The sequence below is a fragment of the Strigops habroptila genome, chromosome 8 (genome assembly GCF_004027225.2).
Source record: "Strigops habroptila isolate Jane chromosome 8, bStrHab1.2.pri, whole genome shotgun sequence".
Lineage (NCBI taxonomy): Eukaryota > Metazoa > Chordata > Aves > Psittaciformes > Psittacidae > Strigops > Strigops habroptila.
The window spans coordinates 41,425,789-41,442,022 of record NC_044284.2 but is presented as its reverse complement, the minus strand read 5'-3'; the positions used below and the strand labels follow the sequence as shown (position 1 = coordinate 41,442,022).

The 16,234-nt window shown below is 56.8% G+C and overlaps 1 protein-coding gene across 1 annotated transcript; it reads right to left on the bottom strand.

Annotated features, from left to right (window-relative positions):
* Nucleotides 1–4,372: 4,372 nt before the first annotated feature.
* On the bottom strand, nt 4,373–16,234 carry LHX4 (LIM homeobox 4). Its single transcript, XM_030495452.1, has 6 exons — nt 16,159–16,234; nt 9,446–9,617; nt 6,053–6,255; nt 5,708–5,862; nt 4,861–5,032; nt 4,373–4,770 (listed from the first exon to the last, which is right to left on the bottom strand). The coding sequence occupies exons 1-6, from the start codon at nt 16,232–16,234 to the stop codon at nt 4,373–4,375; spliced, it is 1,176 nt and encodes a 391-aa protein (XP_030351312.1).

The following is a 16,234-nucleotide window of genomic DNA, read 5'->3' as shown; positions in this document are numbered from 1 at the left end:
CAGAGTGTCGTGTGTTTTTCTTGCAATGGGAGTCACTTGGTTCCTTGGAAGCAATAAGCATGGGAGGCAGTGCAGCACTGTCATAGCCCTTGGAAAGCTCTGTTCAGGCTCTCGTCCTGGGAAGAGAGGGCTACAAATGACAGTGGGGTTGTACAGCTGTTTGTCCATCCCTCTAGTTCTCACCTAACATATGTAAGACAAGTGCTTTATGGCCAACCAACCTCTCCAAGCCAACAGGACCCTTACCACATCACAGAACCGCTTTGCTGAATTAAGCGGCATTAAAACCCCACCTCCATCAGCAGCTTCAGGTCCTCCTGTCACATGCCAGTCCCTGGAGTGGCTCAGCTGGCCAAATGCCAAGAAGTGGGAAAGATGTGCCTCAGGTGCTGGAGGAAGGTGGGATGGTGATGGGGTTTATTGCTTCCTCGTGGGCATCCCCACTGGGCTGTGCCAGTGCGTCGGCCATGGTACAGGGAAGCTGCCAGGGATGGGTTTGTGCTTTGAGCTAACTCCTGGCTGGGAGAGCAACTGCTGCTTCGGGTGGGCGTACACAGCAAGAGGAGGCCATGGCTTCCCTGCAGGGCATTGCCACACCACTTGCTTTTCCCTAGAGAAGGAGATCTACAGCTTGGGGGAAAGCATAGGAAACCTCCTTGTTGTGATGGGCTACTTGCCATCCAGTCCTTCCAGCCTCAGGAAAATGAGTGGGAATGTTCCCTCCACTAAGGACTGGCTGGTCAGGAGGCATTTTTGGGTTTCAGCCCCTTATGGCAGCAGGCTCCTGCCAGCGTTTGCTAGCATTGTCTAAGTAAGTTTGCTGCACTGGCTTGAATGCCACCTGCAGCCACAGCACCACTACAGCACAGCTCACACACCAGGCTTGGTGGTAGGCAAGTTAATGGACTGTACGGGCATTTAGATTGACCGTGTCAAATTATTTTCCATTAACTTAATACTGGAGGGGGCCAATGGGCTGGGTAGCTGTGGTGGTGGTCTCTGTGCTTTTGGGTGAAAAATAAAAACAACCCTTCAGGGCTTTTTCAGAAGTGGGTAGGAAATGAGCTCCAAGCCTGCTTCTTCTGAACATCCCAAAGAAACTGCCTTTCTAGCTGGAGAGTAGATGGCAAAACTAAAATACACCTTGTGCATGTTTGCAGCCACCATGCATGCACCAGCGCCTCTGTATTGGGGGCACCTTTGCTGCCCAGTTGTGACAAGGAGCTGGTGGAACAAACTGACAGCAGCCAGGCGGGGAGCTTGGATACAGAGATGTGTCTCCTCGGTGGCATGAAGCAAGCTGGTGCTGATAAACATTAGTGCTCTATTAAATGCCAGGTTTCAACATTTAGGGTCTCTGTGGGACAATGGTTATTTGATGGAAGCGATGAGGCAGTGCCCTGACCCCTGAGCAAGGACCCGCAATGGCTTCTGCTTACCTTCAACCTGCCAAGGGGACCTGCAGGCTGGCAGTGCCTGGTCTCACCGCAGCCACGGCTTGTGCAGTCAAAATGCGATGGATGCTGACAGCAATGCCAGTTACTTTTGCATCCAGATGTAGATGAAGCAAAGATACCAACCCCAGTGCTCGGGTGCTCTGCATGGAGCTGCTCCACTCATTTTGGAATGGAGACATGGTGGCATCAAGGTTAGGAACAAGCGAGGCCACCCTTGTGCAGTGTCATAATGTGCAGCCACTGCCTGGCTTGATGGACACCCTGGGTAATAAAAGATCTCTCTTAAAACAAGGATGAAAAGCAGTAGCTGTGATCCCTGTGCTTTCAGGGAGCACATCTGGGGGCTGAGCGCTCAGCCCTGGAGATGTTTATAGCACTTTAGGTCTGTTTGTGAGGCTGGAGCCTTTCCAAAAAAAAAAAAGGGGGGTGGGGAGAGAAAGACATATATTATTGTTTATAATCTGCTTTATTCAGCCAAACCTTTCCCCAGCAGCCTTGCGGATTGCTGTTTAAATCCCTTGGTGCCTTTAACTACCGATACAGAAAGTGGTTAATGTGCATTCGCTCTAAGCTTGGCATCTACTCCAGGAAATCACTTTAATTGAGAAGCATTAAATGTTAAAATGATTAAAATATAGAAAGCCAACACACCGGTGCCCGTTGTGGGGCTTGGGCCCCCCTGGCATGGCTCTTCCACCTCACCTGTGCCCACCAAGTGCTGCAGTGGCACAGCCAGGCAACGGCAGCAGGCATCATCACCGCATGGTGGCAGGAAAGCTGACGGCATCTTAGGCTGCCATGTGGCAGGGATGAAGATGCCCACCCCAAAAAAACCCTCCCCTCCATGGCCGCAAAAAAGCAGTGCAAAATGATCCGGCCCCATCCAGGGATGCTGGCTCCTCCATCCGTACAATACTCAGGGGATCCTGACCCCAAACAGCCAACGGTGCCGGAGCAGGCAATGCTGATGGTGGCTGCTGCGCTCCCTCCCACTGAGGAAGAAAATCCCAAAGACAGCAGCGGCTAAAGAGCATCCCGAGTTTATTTGATACCGCTTTCCCTCGAGGCAGAGGGGGTGACTGTACACATCTCATGCCAATGCACTGGAGGCGGGATACAAAAGCAACGCCCTGGGCCCAAATTCGGGGGAGTGTGGAGGAGTCCTTTTTCTCCAAAGACATGGCAATAAATAAGGTTTTATTCTTTATTTTAATCATTATTTTTGTTGGATTTTCTTTTTTTTTTTTTCATTTTCCCCCCAGGAAACAAGACTCTCACCTTCTGGAACTGTACAAAATTTACACAGTGAGGGGAGGGGGCATTTGGCCTTGTCAAAGGGGGATGGAGAGCAAGAGGCATGGCTTCCCCCTGCCCCCTCTCCACCAGCTGCCTGCGGTACCTGGCAAGGCCAGGAGCTTGGCACAAAGCAGCACCCAAGGCTGGGGGGGGGGGAGTCACATGGGTGCAGCTCCCGCAGCACCAACACACCCAGCGGGGGGGCACAGAGGGACAGGGACATTCCAGTGATGTGCTTTCTTGTGTGGCTTTTTTTTTTTTTTTTTTTTTTTTTTTTTTAACTCTTTTTTGTTCCTTTCCTTTCGGGGCTCCCTCCCCCCTCCAGCCTCTGGCAGCAGCCACCCAACTGGATCCGCCACCAGCGCTCCTGGAAGGGCAGCCTAGTATCATCAGCATCACCCCAGAGCTGGGGGGGGGGGGGTGGCAAGGGGGACCCCTCAGCCAGGGCACCCCCGTGTGGCTGGGGCAGAGCCAGGCACCCCGGACAGCGAGCATGGAGCTGGATTTTATCACCGGGTTGAATGCCTCCAGCCTGGCCAGGGTGGGTGCGGGAAATGGGCAGTGACCATTGCAAGCCCAGAGGGTGGGTTTTGAGAAAGGGGCTGGTGCTGGGTGGGCCCGGCCAGGAGCAGACCTCATGGGGCTCATGGGGTCCCAGCTGCCTGCACCCACCCTCGGTCCTGTCAGCCACACAGCACCAGAGGAGGTGGCTGGCCTATGCCAGGGAGGTGTTACAGCACAATCCCCTCCATTCCCCACCATGTGGGTGCTTCTGCAGCTGATTAAATGCCCTTTTTCCCTTCTTTGTGGGGCGGGGGGGAACTGCAATACCCTGAGAGCAAACATTACCTGCCTCTCCCTGCCACCCTTCCCTAGCACTTGCGGCAGCTGCTCTCCATGTGTCAGCCCGGAGCATCCCGGCCGGCCCCGGCACAGCCCTGCTTGGCCATGGGCATCTCCGCCGAGAAGCTTTTTCTTTTTTAATTCCTCCCTGCCACATGGCCGAGGTAAACCCCGCAGGGATGCACTCTGAGTGCTCCTGCGTGCCAGGGATAAATCACAGCCCTGCAGCCGCTGCACGGCAGCATCACCCACGGGAAGCAGGGCAATGGCCCTGCCTGGACAGGTCCGCGGCCTCGCTAAAATAAACCCTTCTACAATACAGACTTTTCTTTCTGCTGAGGTTCCGGGCAGCGCCAAGTCAACTCCATATCGAAAAATAACTCTTGAAAATAGCAGCGGTGCTCAGAAGAAGGGGTACGGAGCTGGCGCGGGCTCCGGTACGGACTCTGCCATCCCTGATTGTCCTTCCCTCCCGCCGGCCCGCACCATCACCAGCACCCCGCTGTGCCCAGCCCTGCGCCAGGGTCCTCGCCATGCATCCCGCGCGCCGACACCTCTCTTGTGCTTACACCCAAAGGCATACGTGCCCACCCACCCCCAAGCCGAGCACAGCCACCCCGAGCCACCGCGGATGCCGACCCCCCTCCTTCCAGCCCGCCGGGGCAGATTCCCATGGGAAATCCTGGACAGGTCAACTGCCGGCAGGCGCCCTCAGTGCTGCGCTTGCGGGCTGTGGCGGGGAGCGAGGGGGGCCGGGGAGCGGGAGCGAGCGGCGCTTAGAAGGGGGGGTGATCCATGTCGTCCAGCCAGGAGGCTGGGCTGGTGGGAAAGTCTGGGTACCCGACGCTGCTCTCCGTGGAGATGTCGGAGGTGGGGCCCCCCCCGGCCATGGCCCGGAGCGTCTGACTCACCCCCTGCGCCCCGTGGGCCACCAGCCCCAGGCTGCCGTCCATGGCGTAGTCCAGTCCGTTGAGCAAGGGCGGGTGGGACGGCAGGGAGGAGATGGAGGACGGCGACTGGGGGAGGCCGTAGGGACTGCCGTCCCGCAAGTCCTGGTACGACTGTCCTGTCCCCTCCATGGGGAAGCTGCCGTTCAGCAACTGTCCTCCTGCCACGTCCCCCACGGTGCCATATACGCGGTTGGTGTGGCCGAGCTCGGAGAGGATCTGGTCTTCTGCCGGGGAGAGGAGGGAGAGCAGAGGGGGACCGTCAGCGCAGGGGGGAGCCCCGCGGCCCCCCTGCCCTGTGCCGGCGCCCCGCTCACCACGGAAGCTGAGCTCGCTGTCGCTGACGCCGCAGTCCTCGGCTGAGCTCTCCTTCTCCAGCTTGCCAGCCCCACGGCTCCGCTTGACACTCTTGTAGAACTGCCCCCAGCGATGCCGCCCCGCGTCCTTCTTCAATCGCTTCTCCTTGGCCCGGCGGTTCTGAAACCACACCTGGGGCAGGAAATGGGGACATTGGTGGCACCACAGCACCCTGGCAGCATGCCACCACCCCTGCAACCCAGCACACCAGCACCCATACAACCCAGTCGGCCAGCATGCCAGCACCCTGGTACCCCTACAACCCAGCATTGCTGTACCTCCACACCCTCAGCACCCCTGCAACCCCACATGCCAGCACCCACGCAACCCAGTCCCCCTGCAACCCACCATGCCGACACCTGTACACCCCAGCTCCCATATACCCATGCAAACCAGCACCCTGTAACCCAGCATCCAGGCAGCCCTGCATCCTGGCACACCAGTACCCCTGCCAACGCCCCTGAAACCCAGCATGGCAGCACCTGTGAAACCCAACTCCTATACACCCCTGCAACCCAGCACCCTGCACACCAGCACCCCTGCATGCCAGCATCTCTGCAACCCAGCATGCTAGCACCCCTGAACCCCAGCAGGCCAGCATGCTGGCACACCAGCACCCCTGCAACCCAGCTCCCAGACACCCGTGCCACCCCAATACCTCTGACACCCCTGCATCCCCTGCAACCCAGCACCCTGGCATCCCTTCACCCCTGAAGCCTAGTACCCCTGCAGCCTGGCACCCCAGTGGGACCCCTGCATCCACCTTCTCTAGGGGCAGGGTGGAGAGGGGCATCCCCATGGCCTCACCTGCACCACCCTCATGTCAAGCCCCGTCTCAGATGAAAGCTGCTCCCGCACATGCCGTGCGGGCTTGGGGGAGTTTTTGTAGGCGTTCTTCAGTGTCTCCAGCTGCTTGGCCGTGATGGTGGTCCTGGGCCGCTTAGCGCCCGCCTCAGAGTCATCTGCAAGTGAAGGAGCCAGTGCCAGCCCCAGCCGCAGCTGCATGAGCAACCCTGAACCGCTGGCACACACCGCTGGGGAAAAGCTCCCCAAAACCATCTGCCCAGAGCCGAGAGGTACAACGCCAGGGACATGAACCATGGCCACCCCTCGGTGTGATGTCCCACCTCATAACCCCTTCGGGGTGCCTACCATTCTGCTTGGCAGTCTCGTAGTCCTCCTTGCAGACCAGCCGCCCATCCTCCATCAGGTAGAACTCATCGCCGGTGGCCAGCTGCCGGCTGCAGATGATGCAGGCGAAGCAGTGGAGGTGGTAGACAAAGTCCTGGGCTTTGCGGACCACCTGGGTGGGGGGGATGCCCTGCTGGCAGGCCGTGCATTTGGTCCCGAAGCGCCTGCAGAGAGAAGCAGACACCCTTGAGCCCCTCGGCAAGGTGGGCTTTGCAGGAGATGGGGTGGGGCCCAGGAGACAGGGCAGAGTTTAAACCAGCAAACAACCTTATTATGCATGACACTTCACACGGCAGGGGTTTATCTTCTTCAGTGTGAAAGACCGGCCTAATGGAGCTGAGGAAGGTTTGATTTTAATGGTTCTTTTAACTAATGCTTATAGGCTGCCTGATTTTCCCCTGCAAGGACAGTACATATTTCATCCACATTAATACCAAATAAATTAATTACACCTCCCCGCTATCATGGTGAATCCCAGATTAATGCAGAATGATGGGGCTCTTATACCATAATGACAGCCCGATGGGTGCAGTGGGTGTGCTGGCTTGGGGCAGGAGTGGGGCCAAGCGAGCCCTCCAGCACGGCTGCAGGGAGCATGCAGGAAGTGTGCAAGGACCAAATGGGTGATCACGTGTTGGAACAGGCTGCCCAGGGAAATGATGGAGTCACTGTCCCTGGAAATGTTCAAAAAACGCATAGATGAGACCCTCAGTGACATGGTTTAGTGGTGGACTTGGCAGTCCCAGGGTAAAAGTTGGACTTAATGATCTTAAAGGACTTCTTCAACCTAGTTGATTCTATGAGGAGCGTGCGACAAGTGTGGAAACAGCATGCAAGGAGCATGCAGGAATGGGACAAGAAGCATGGAAAGGAGCATGCAAGAATGGTGTAAGAAGAATGGAAGGAGCATACAAGGAGCATGCAAGGAGTGTGCGTCCCACCCAGGAGCCCTGCAGATCACAGGCATTCTGCTGCAAAGCCTCTGGGGTGCCCATCTCTTGGGGTGCACCCTCAAGCTGTGGTAGGGTGCAGTTGCCCTGTGCAGACATGAAGGCTAACACTCAGATAACACCTGGATAACACCTGGTGCAAACTGAATTAATGGAGCAAGGGCAGCGTGTGCCATGAGGTGGTGGCAGCAGCACAGGAAGAAGTCAAAAGCAAGTGGACATTCCACGGGTGTTTTCAGCAACAGATACTTTGGGATTTGGGCTTTGGGATTGACATGGGGCAGATGCTCACCTCCCATCAGCACCACAAGGACTCAGCTGGGTCTTCCCTGCTCCCCCCAGCACCTCATAACACCCCACCAGCAGGGTGCTGCAACTCCACAGCCATCCTGATGTTGCAGCAGCAGTCCAGGCAGCAAAGCTACCAGAATAATGTCCCCTATGCCTTACACAGATCCATCTGCCTCCAAGGAGGCTGCCCAGGAAAACCCAAGCCCGTTGACCCCCAGCCCCAAGAGGGGCAGTGGCGCTGGGAGTGCACAGGGGATACAGCCACCTCAGGCACCTCCTGCTGCCCCCGAGGGCTGAACATCCCCCAGTCACACAAGCTCCATGGCTACCCCTGCCCTCACACCACCTGGAGAGCCAGGGCATGGCCACCAAAGCTGGGTCCCCTACTGACAAAAGCGTCAGCCGGGATGGGTGATGGGCACTGGGCATGAGTGGTGCTGGTGCAATTTCAGCAGCTGCCCAAAGAGGTGCTGGAAGCAGAAGGCAAGAAGGAAAACATGTTTTGTCTCATTTTCTAGGCTTGTATCCTAATGGGAGAGTCCCTGGACATCTGCTGGGGAGACTTCAGCTCTCTGGGAGCTTGGAGGAAGATATGGAAGGAGGGAGGGAGGGAATGGGCAGATGTAGGGATGGACAGAGGGAGGGATAGGACGGACAAACAGACGATGCTTTTCTATGCCCAAGGCTGAGCCAGTGCAGGCTCTGCAGTCCCTATCTTCCCCCCACCCATCCACCACCCTTCAGAGCACTATTAAAGCCATTTTACCCCCCCTCAAAGCATTCTGGGGTGTTTCTGCACCACCTGGGGACAGCCAGATGCAGGACAGAGCTGCCGCAGCTGGGGACCAAGGGCTTCAATAGGGGAGAAGGAAAAAAAGATAGATAAAAATCTAAAAATCTGGTATTTTCAGGAGCGCTCCTGCATTGCAAACCTGCCTGTGAAGTTGATCTTAAGTCCTCACGTCCTCTGCAGGTTACCTACCCCGAAATCAATGAGCAGTTGAAAGAAAGGTGAGGGGAGTGCTCGAGCAAGTGCCGAGATGCTATTGATTGGCACCAAATAATCCAGGCAGGACCTCATCTAAGAAAGTCGCTGATCTTTCAACTCTAATTAACATTGATTACCTGCACCTTTTGGGCGACTATTTAAATGACTTGGAGATTAATAGGCTGGAAAATATCAGAAGTGAAGTGTTGTTAGCCAGGCTGTAGCAGACGCTTTGACTGTTACACACTCCCCAGCTGGGAAAGAGAAACTCAAGCTGCATCTTTGGCCCTGATGGCTGGCGGGCGGGGGGCACAGGAGGCCTGAGAGCCTGGGGATGGGCAGGCAGGGAGAGCCCAGTGCAGGCATGCGCTGGCCGGGATAAAGGCCCTCCTCCCTGCAGGAGGTGTGAGCAGCTCCCCTCCAGCACCCCTCTGCTTCACAGCCATGCACCGCCGGCAGAGCTATGTCCAGCCTCAGTGCAGCACTCCCGCCATCCCTTAGAAAAACTCCCACATTTCTCCAGCAGCCTGGGGCTAAAGCATCCCCGCTGAAAAGTCCATTTTTAACAGGAAACAGGTTGTCCTATCCTGCGGGATCAGGGAAACGTTGAGGCTGGGGCATCACACAGCTCGGAGGCAGCTGACAACAAAATCAAATGAGGTTTTCACATCACTGGGATAAAAAAGGAATAATAATAATTTTTAAAAAATGTAAGAAGCTGAAGTGAGAGGAACGGCACCAGCAGACCCGGGAGGCGAGCGAGGCTCGGGCAGGAGCAGGCGGCGCTGCCGCTGCCTTGCACGGGTTTCTCCTGCCCTCTAGCTCTGAGCAGAGCCAGGGCCACTGCCAAACCACCGCAGCTTGCCATCCCATGATGGCTGAAACCAGCACGGGGGAGGGACAGGAGCATCATGGAGATTTGGGGCTCTCAGAAGGTTATACCCACGAACAGCACCCAGCCTGCGGCAGCTGTAAAGCACCAGCATTTCCCTCATTTCCACAGCAAACAAACAAAAGTTAGATGAAGATTTTGGAGAAATTTAGCTTAAAATAGGTTGTGTGTTTGTCAGCTTCAGGGTGGGGAGATGGCACTTTTGGGGGGCTGTGCCACCGGGTGGTACTCACTTGAAGAAGTCCTCTTTGCAATAGACGCTGCCGGCCCGGGAGAAGCAGCGGTCGGCCAGCTGCATCTGGCAGTCGGCACACTTGAGGCAGGAGCTGTGCCAGTGCCGGTCCAGGACCTTGAGGATGAACTTGTCCAGGATGTGCTGGTTGCAGCCGGCGCACTGGGGGATCTCTGGGCCAGGAGGAGAGAGAAGCGCAGAAGAGCAGCGTGAGCCTCGGCAGTCGCCTCGTCCCGGCGGTGTTCCCACCCGGCTGATACGGCTGGCAAAGCCCCGTGCTGGCACTTTGCGAGCGATAAGCTGCCACCCCTGGCCTTGCCGTTCTCTCGGCACATCTTCCTTTGCAAACCTTCACCAAAACCCTCCAGGATAGCTAAGTCCACAGCCCCACCGGCTCCTCCAGGCGCAGTACACGCTGACGCTCTCCCCTCCTGCATCAGGCCATGTCATGCTCCCTGCCACCCATTTCCCTGCCTGCCTCTCACTTCCTCTGGGATGGCATCCTGCAACCCACAACCAGGGGCAGGGCTTGCTGTTCCCTGCGGCTCCTCCATCACCCAAGGGCCAGGCTGCTGGGGACACCCAGGGGTTCACCCACAGGGTCCCGGCTGTGACCCGGGAGTGCAGGACACCAACTGCCTGTACCCCACCCACAGAGGCTTTTTCAACATGGGCAAATATCTTTTCCCATCTGCTCCCACTGCATCCCAAGCACCACAAGCCCCTGCGCCAGCCACACTAGCCCCACCAGCAGCTGCCCAGTGCCCCTCCTGCTGCAGTACCAGGGCACCTGGTGACTTTTCATTGCCCATGGCCCACCGCCCCTTTGGATGGGCAGGAGCAGCTGGTTTCTGCCCACTTCCTCCCATCCAGCCGGGGTGTTACACACCCCTGTCACTGGAAACAGCTGGGAAAAATGGGCTGAAGCAAGGCCACACTGGAGCACAGCAGCAGTAACCAGGGGTAATGGGCCCAGCCTCATCCAGGTCGTCCCCCCCCCGACAGCCCCCGTGCTGCAGGAGGATGCTTGAAGGGCTTTTCCTAAGGGAAGATATACCCCTGGCCATCCTTTACAATGTCTGCCTACAGATGGACAGCTTCTGTAGGTCTGGAGAGCTGGGTATTTATACCTCTGTCTGCCCATAGTTCGAATAAATGGGAGGTGCTCTAGAAGTCTGCAGAAGACTGCCCTTTAGAAGTCAGACATACAATGCGGACACACAGGCATGAAAGTAGATTGACTGGGGGTGGGGTGAGGAGGCCGAAAAAAACACTGCCATGCCCGTAGTTGGAGCATAAGAGCAGGAGAGATGTTTATGCACAAGGACTGCTGCCTCTTCCTCCTGCCAGAGAGGGCTGACAGTAAATACGGGGAGGGAGGGGGAAGTATTTGTTCTCTACGCTGCCTCCAGTGCGGGGCTCAGCGGGGGCTCTGCTGTCTCCAGCCGAAGTGGCCGAGCTGGGTGGCGGATCCTTCACTGACCCGCAGTAAAACTCTCCCCGCGCCCAGCGGCGTGGTACAGCCGGGCTGACCCGGACCAGGGGCCAAAGGACCGGGACGGTGGAAAACCTGCTCCCACCACCCGCTCCGGGAGCCGCCCGGCCCGGGAACGGGGCCTGTCGGAGGGCTCGGCCGCGGGGGGAGAGGGGCCCGCCTGCACCCTAGGCTGGGTGCTACTGGGAGAGGGGGAAAGGAAAAGCAAGGAAAGAAAGGAAAAGGGAGGAGAGAAGGAAAGAAGGAATAAGGGGAGGAAGGTGCGTAGAAAAAAAGGAGAAACGAAGGAAAAAGGGGGAAAAGAAAGAAAAGGGTGAAGAGAAGGAAAAAAGGGAGAAAAGAAGGAAAAAAGAGGGAAAAGAAGGGAAAAAGGAAAAGAAGGAAAAAGGGAAAAGAAAGGAAGAGAGAAAAGAAGGAAAAAGAAAAAAGAAAGGAAAAGGAAAACGAAGGAAAAAAGAAAAAGAAGGAAAAAGAAGGTAAAAGGAAAAAGAAGAGAAAAGGAAAAAGAAGGGAAAAGGAAAAAGAAGGGAAAAGGAAAAAGAAGGGAAAAGGAAATGGAAAGGGAAAAGGAAATGGAAGGGAAAAGGAAATGGAAGAGAAAAGGAAGGGAAAAGGAAGGGAAAAGGGAGGAAAGAAGGGGAAAAGGAGGAAAAAAGGGGGGGGAGGAGGAAAGAAAGGGGGGAAAGGAGAAAGGAAAGAAAGCGGGGGAAAAGAGGAAAGAAAGCGGGAAGAGGAAAGAAGGGAGAAGGAGGAAAAAAAGCGGGGGGGGAAGAGGAAAAGAGCGCGGGAGAGGATCACATTGTTACAGCCTTAAACGTTATTTAAAAATACTTAGGGGTACTGACACGTATCTCAGGTGAACGCAGCTTATTTTATCATTCTCCAGGTTAGGCAGTTACCATCCCAGTGCCCTTCAGAACATACTTATTGCTGGCATTTAAGCATTAACAACAGTAGAATAAATTAAACAACAGCAACAAAAAAAATACCCAACCAACCAAGAAAATTATCTACAGTTTCCACAGGTCCCTCTTCTCCTTCTTGCTCTGAAAACACCTGGATGCTTTGCTCGCCTCTCCCAGCAGCACCACGGTTGCAGGTCGGCACTGGCCACATTTTCCACGTTTCATTCTTTAAACCTATTTTAGAGCAACGCTGGCACAGACAGTGGCACCAGCACAGCATCGGCACCGAGCGGAGGTACCTTTGGTGGCACTGCAGAGTAAATCCTTGTCATTTGTTTCACAAACGTGTGAACGTTTGTGAAACCTGTTTTATATATAAATGGTTATTTACCTAAACAGGTGTATGCATATACATATATATACACGTATTCACATGTATATATACGTACGTACACATACTAACAAGCTAACCAACACAGCTTTCTCCTTAAAGGCAGCAATACAGCTTCATTTCAACAAACAACCGCAACAGATAATACAATATCTTCCTCCAAATCTCCAGAGAAAAAAGATAGTTTTTTTTTTTTTAACACGACGCCTCCTTTTTTACTTCCGATCTGCCTGTAGATGTACGGCACCGGCCGAATGCACACAGGTTTGTGTGTGCGCACACAGATATGCAGGACTCGCACCCACTTGGCTGTTTTCCCCGTCTGTAATAATAATAATAGTAGTAGTAGTAGTAATAATAGTAATAACAACAACAACAACGAGCTGCCGAGGTACCAGGAGGTGTCTCGGTCAACCCGCCGGTTTGCCCGATGCATGCATAGAGAAAACATCCCAAGCACAATCCGTGTGCTCTGCTTTGTGCTTTGCAGCGGCGGCGGCTGCGCCGGGGCCGGCTCTGCGCTGCCTCCCTGCCTGCGGAAAGCCTCGCGTTTATTTCACTTGTTTCAACTAAATTATTGGATAGAGCAAGACTGATGTTAACGGCGTCGCTGTCTCTGCCCGCCAGCAGCTCGGGGCTGGCTCTGTGTACAGGGCGGGTTGGTAGGTGCCCGAGGGGGGGGGGGGGGGCCGCCCCACGGCCCCCTCCACTCCACCCTGGGGACCCCCCAGGGGTGCAGCAGCCTCAATGCAAGCCGCTCCCCGCGGTGGGGGGTATTAGGCTGGGGTCCCCCCGCCCGTGGTGATGTGCCCGAGAGGGAACCGCACAGCGGGGTGCATCCCTGCCTGCCGCCGGCGGCTGCCCGGGCAGGATTTGTTTGTATCCCATTAAAACCCATAGCCAAATCTGCAGTGTCGTCGTGTATTACCCCCTCTCCTTCCTCCGCCCCCACCCCCCACACACACCGGGGCACCGAGGGGCGGCCCGACAAGCCGCGCTGCGCTTCGGCCCCCGCCGGCCCCTGTTACCGTGATTTATTGGCACCGGGTCCATCCTTCCACCCCTATCTCTCCCCGATGGATAAATAAAGAAATAACGATGGAAACGAAAGAAACTCGCGGGTGGCCTCAGGAATCCTTCTGACCGCAGAAACCCCCAAATCCGAGAGCGGGGACAGCGGTCTGGAGGACGCGCTTCCCCAGCCCGACCCGGCCTCGGGCACCCCCTGGCAAACCGCCTTTCTCCGGGGTTTGAGGTTTGTTTGATTTTAAGGGGAAAAGATCGTCACCCGCGGAGACGAAGGTGCTGCAGAATCGGTGCCTCAGCAATGCGGGTGAGCAGCCGGAGCACAAAGGCGGTCCGGTCCCCAGCACCGGAGCCGGCACCAAACACACGCCCCGAGGAAAGCACCAGGTCGGGGACTCCTTAAAAAAAAACCCTTTCTGCGGGGAGGAAACCTCATTCCTTCACATGCAAAAACCTCTTCGATTCATTTCTCTGCAGCGTGCAAACGACTTTCCCAGCGGCGATTAATCACCCCCACTAAAGACCCTTGGCCAGAGGCTGACGGCGCCCGGCACCATTCCCACAGGCTTTGGCAGAAGTTTTTCCTTCGGTTAGATTTGCAAAACAATATTAATAAATAACATTCGGAATTATATTTTTTAATAATCTCATCTGCAAGGATGAGCTGTAGCTGGGTTTATCGGGGGAAGGCTCGGCTCCCCAAAATCTCGCTGAAGGGGATGCTGCAAGACTCAGTCCCTACTAAAACAAGGAGGTTGTGCAGTGCTTAATCAGAGGGAAAGCTGCCATTGAATAGTCGTTAGAAATGAAAATGTCACGTATCTTCATCGCACACAAGATGAAATATCGAGGTGCTGCTGGGAGGGCGACCCTGGCGCAGGCAGCGGGCAGAATTCCCCTCGAGAAGGCATTCCCCTTCGCCCCGGGGAGAGGGCAGATGTGTGACCGCCGCAGGATCAGGCCCCACGGCGGGGCCTGGCCGCGGGGGGACTGCGGGGCGGTGGGAACTTTCACAGCAGCCACCTCCATATATTCTGTTCCTGCCACTAATGTTTGTGCGTAAATAAATATTCATCGTATTTCGTTGGATTATTTCCTGATAATTCCCGGTACGCGTCAATTGGTACCGAAATAGCAATGTCACGGGCAGAGAGCTTGGCGGCACCCAGAAAGGCCAAACCAGGGAGCTTTGCTGGGGCGATGGCCGCTCCGGGGTGATTGAGGCACCTCACTTCTCCTCAAATCTCCGGGATTCGGTGCCGCAGAAGTGACCCCGCGGCTGGGAACCAGAGGCGACATTCGCGTTATTCGGTCGCAGGGGACCGAAGGTCAGGATCCGGCCGTGGGACAGCCTCCGCCTGTCCCCGCACCGGCTCCGTCTCTGCACTCCCGACGGGGATTTTTTTTTCCCCTTTCCTGCGGTGAAACAAGGTTAAACGTGCCCTCCTGCCCCACTCCGGGGCCCGGCAACTGGACCAAAACGCGGGATAACGGGGACAACCCCCTCCAAGCAGGAATGGGGGCTGGCAGCGGCTCGCCAAACTGGGCAACAGCGGGCAGGCACCGGCCTCACTCCTAGCAGAAACACCTGAGGAAAACGAATTACAGCCTCCCGCGGGGGCCGGGTGCTGGTGCGGGGCGCGGAACGGCAGGGGAGGCTCTGGGAGCAGCGGCGAGGAGGGGGGTGGGGGGGCAAGGCCTGGCCCGGAGCGGGTAGGCGCCGGGGTGCGCACCCCCCTACCCCGGTGTGCCCCCCGAAATGTTACCAATCCCCCGGCACTGCTGCCAGCCCGGCCGAGCTCTCCCGCGTCTGGGCTCCTACCCCTCAAATTTCCGGGAAGCGTGGAGGGGTACAGAGCATCGCCCGGCTGCCCCCGGCGGACTCCTCCCCGCTCCGGGCCGGCAGGGACGCCCCGGTTCTTGGGAACCGTTTGTAAACGAAGAGAAAATAATAATAATAGTAGTAATAATAATAATTATAATAATACTACTAATACAACCGGCGCGGTTGGCAGTCCGGCCGCGCAGCCCCGGGGCTGGGCCGGAGCCCACCGAGGCACAGCCGCCCCGCACCGGTCCCCGCATCCATAGAGGTATGCGAGCACAGGAGCTCCCCCCGCGTGGGGCTCGGCCCTATAGATGCGGGGAGGCTGACGGACCCCACGGCTCCCACCGGCTGCCGGCGGGTGCGTCCCGCCGAGACCCGGTGAGGTCCGTACACCCGCGTACGGGACTGCGCACACCCCCAGCACTCGCTAGCATGTGCTTTCACAGGAACATGCTACCTGTAGCTGCAGAGCATGTATGTGCACGTATAGATCTATAGGTGATTTGGGGGATAGGCGCAGACACGGCGACATCGCTCCACGGGCCGCACAAAGCCGAGCCGGGCTCGCCGCCCCGGTAACACACCCGCACGCCCGTGGGTGCCTTCCCACCCCTGCCGGTCGCCCGTGAGGCGCTGCCTGTCGCTATAAACGATATAAGCGGAGGGTCGTGCGCTGCGGGCCGGGGGTGCGGGGGACCGGGGTACCACACGCACTCACACACACACACACGCACACACTTGCACGCGCACAGCCGGAGCCGCAGCCGTGCCGACTTCCCCGTCGGGGCCGGACCCCCATCGCTCCGCACGGCTCCCGCCGCTGCCCGCCCGCCCCGGGGATCCGCTCTCCCTTCCGCACGCTTCTAATTTTCACGTCCATTAACGCTGCTACACACGGGGAAAAAAAGAAAAATAAGAGAAGGACAAAAAACACGCCCGGGCGGGAGCTGGAGGCACCTGCCCAGCCCTCAGGGCGCTGCCGCTACAGCCCCTGCCCGCCCTGCCCCGCCGGACCGGGGCCGCCTTTGCGGCAGGGAGCGAAGGAGGGAGAAGAGAAAAGCGTCCTTACGTTGCACCGGCACACCGAGGATCTCGGGAAGCCCCTTGACAGCCCCTTCAGCAGCGAGCGCGGAGCTTTGCATCAT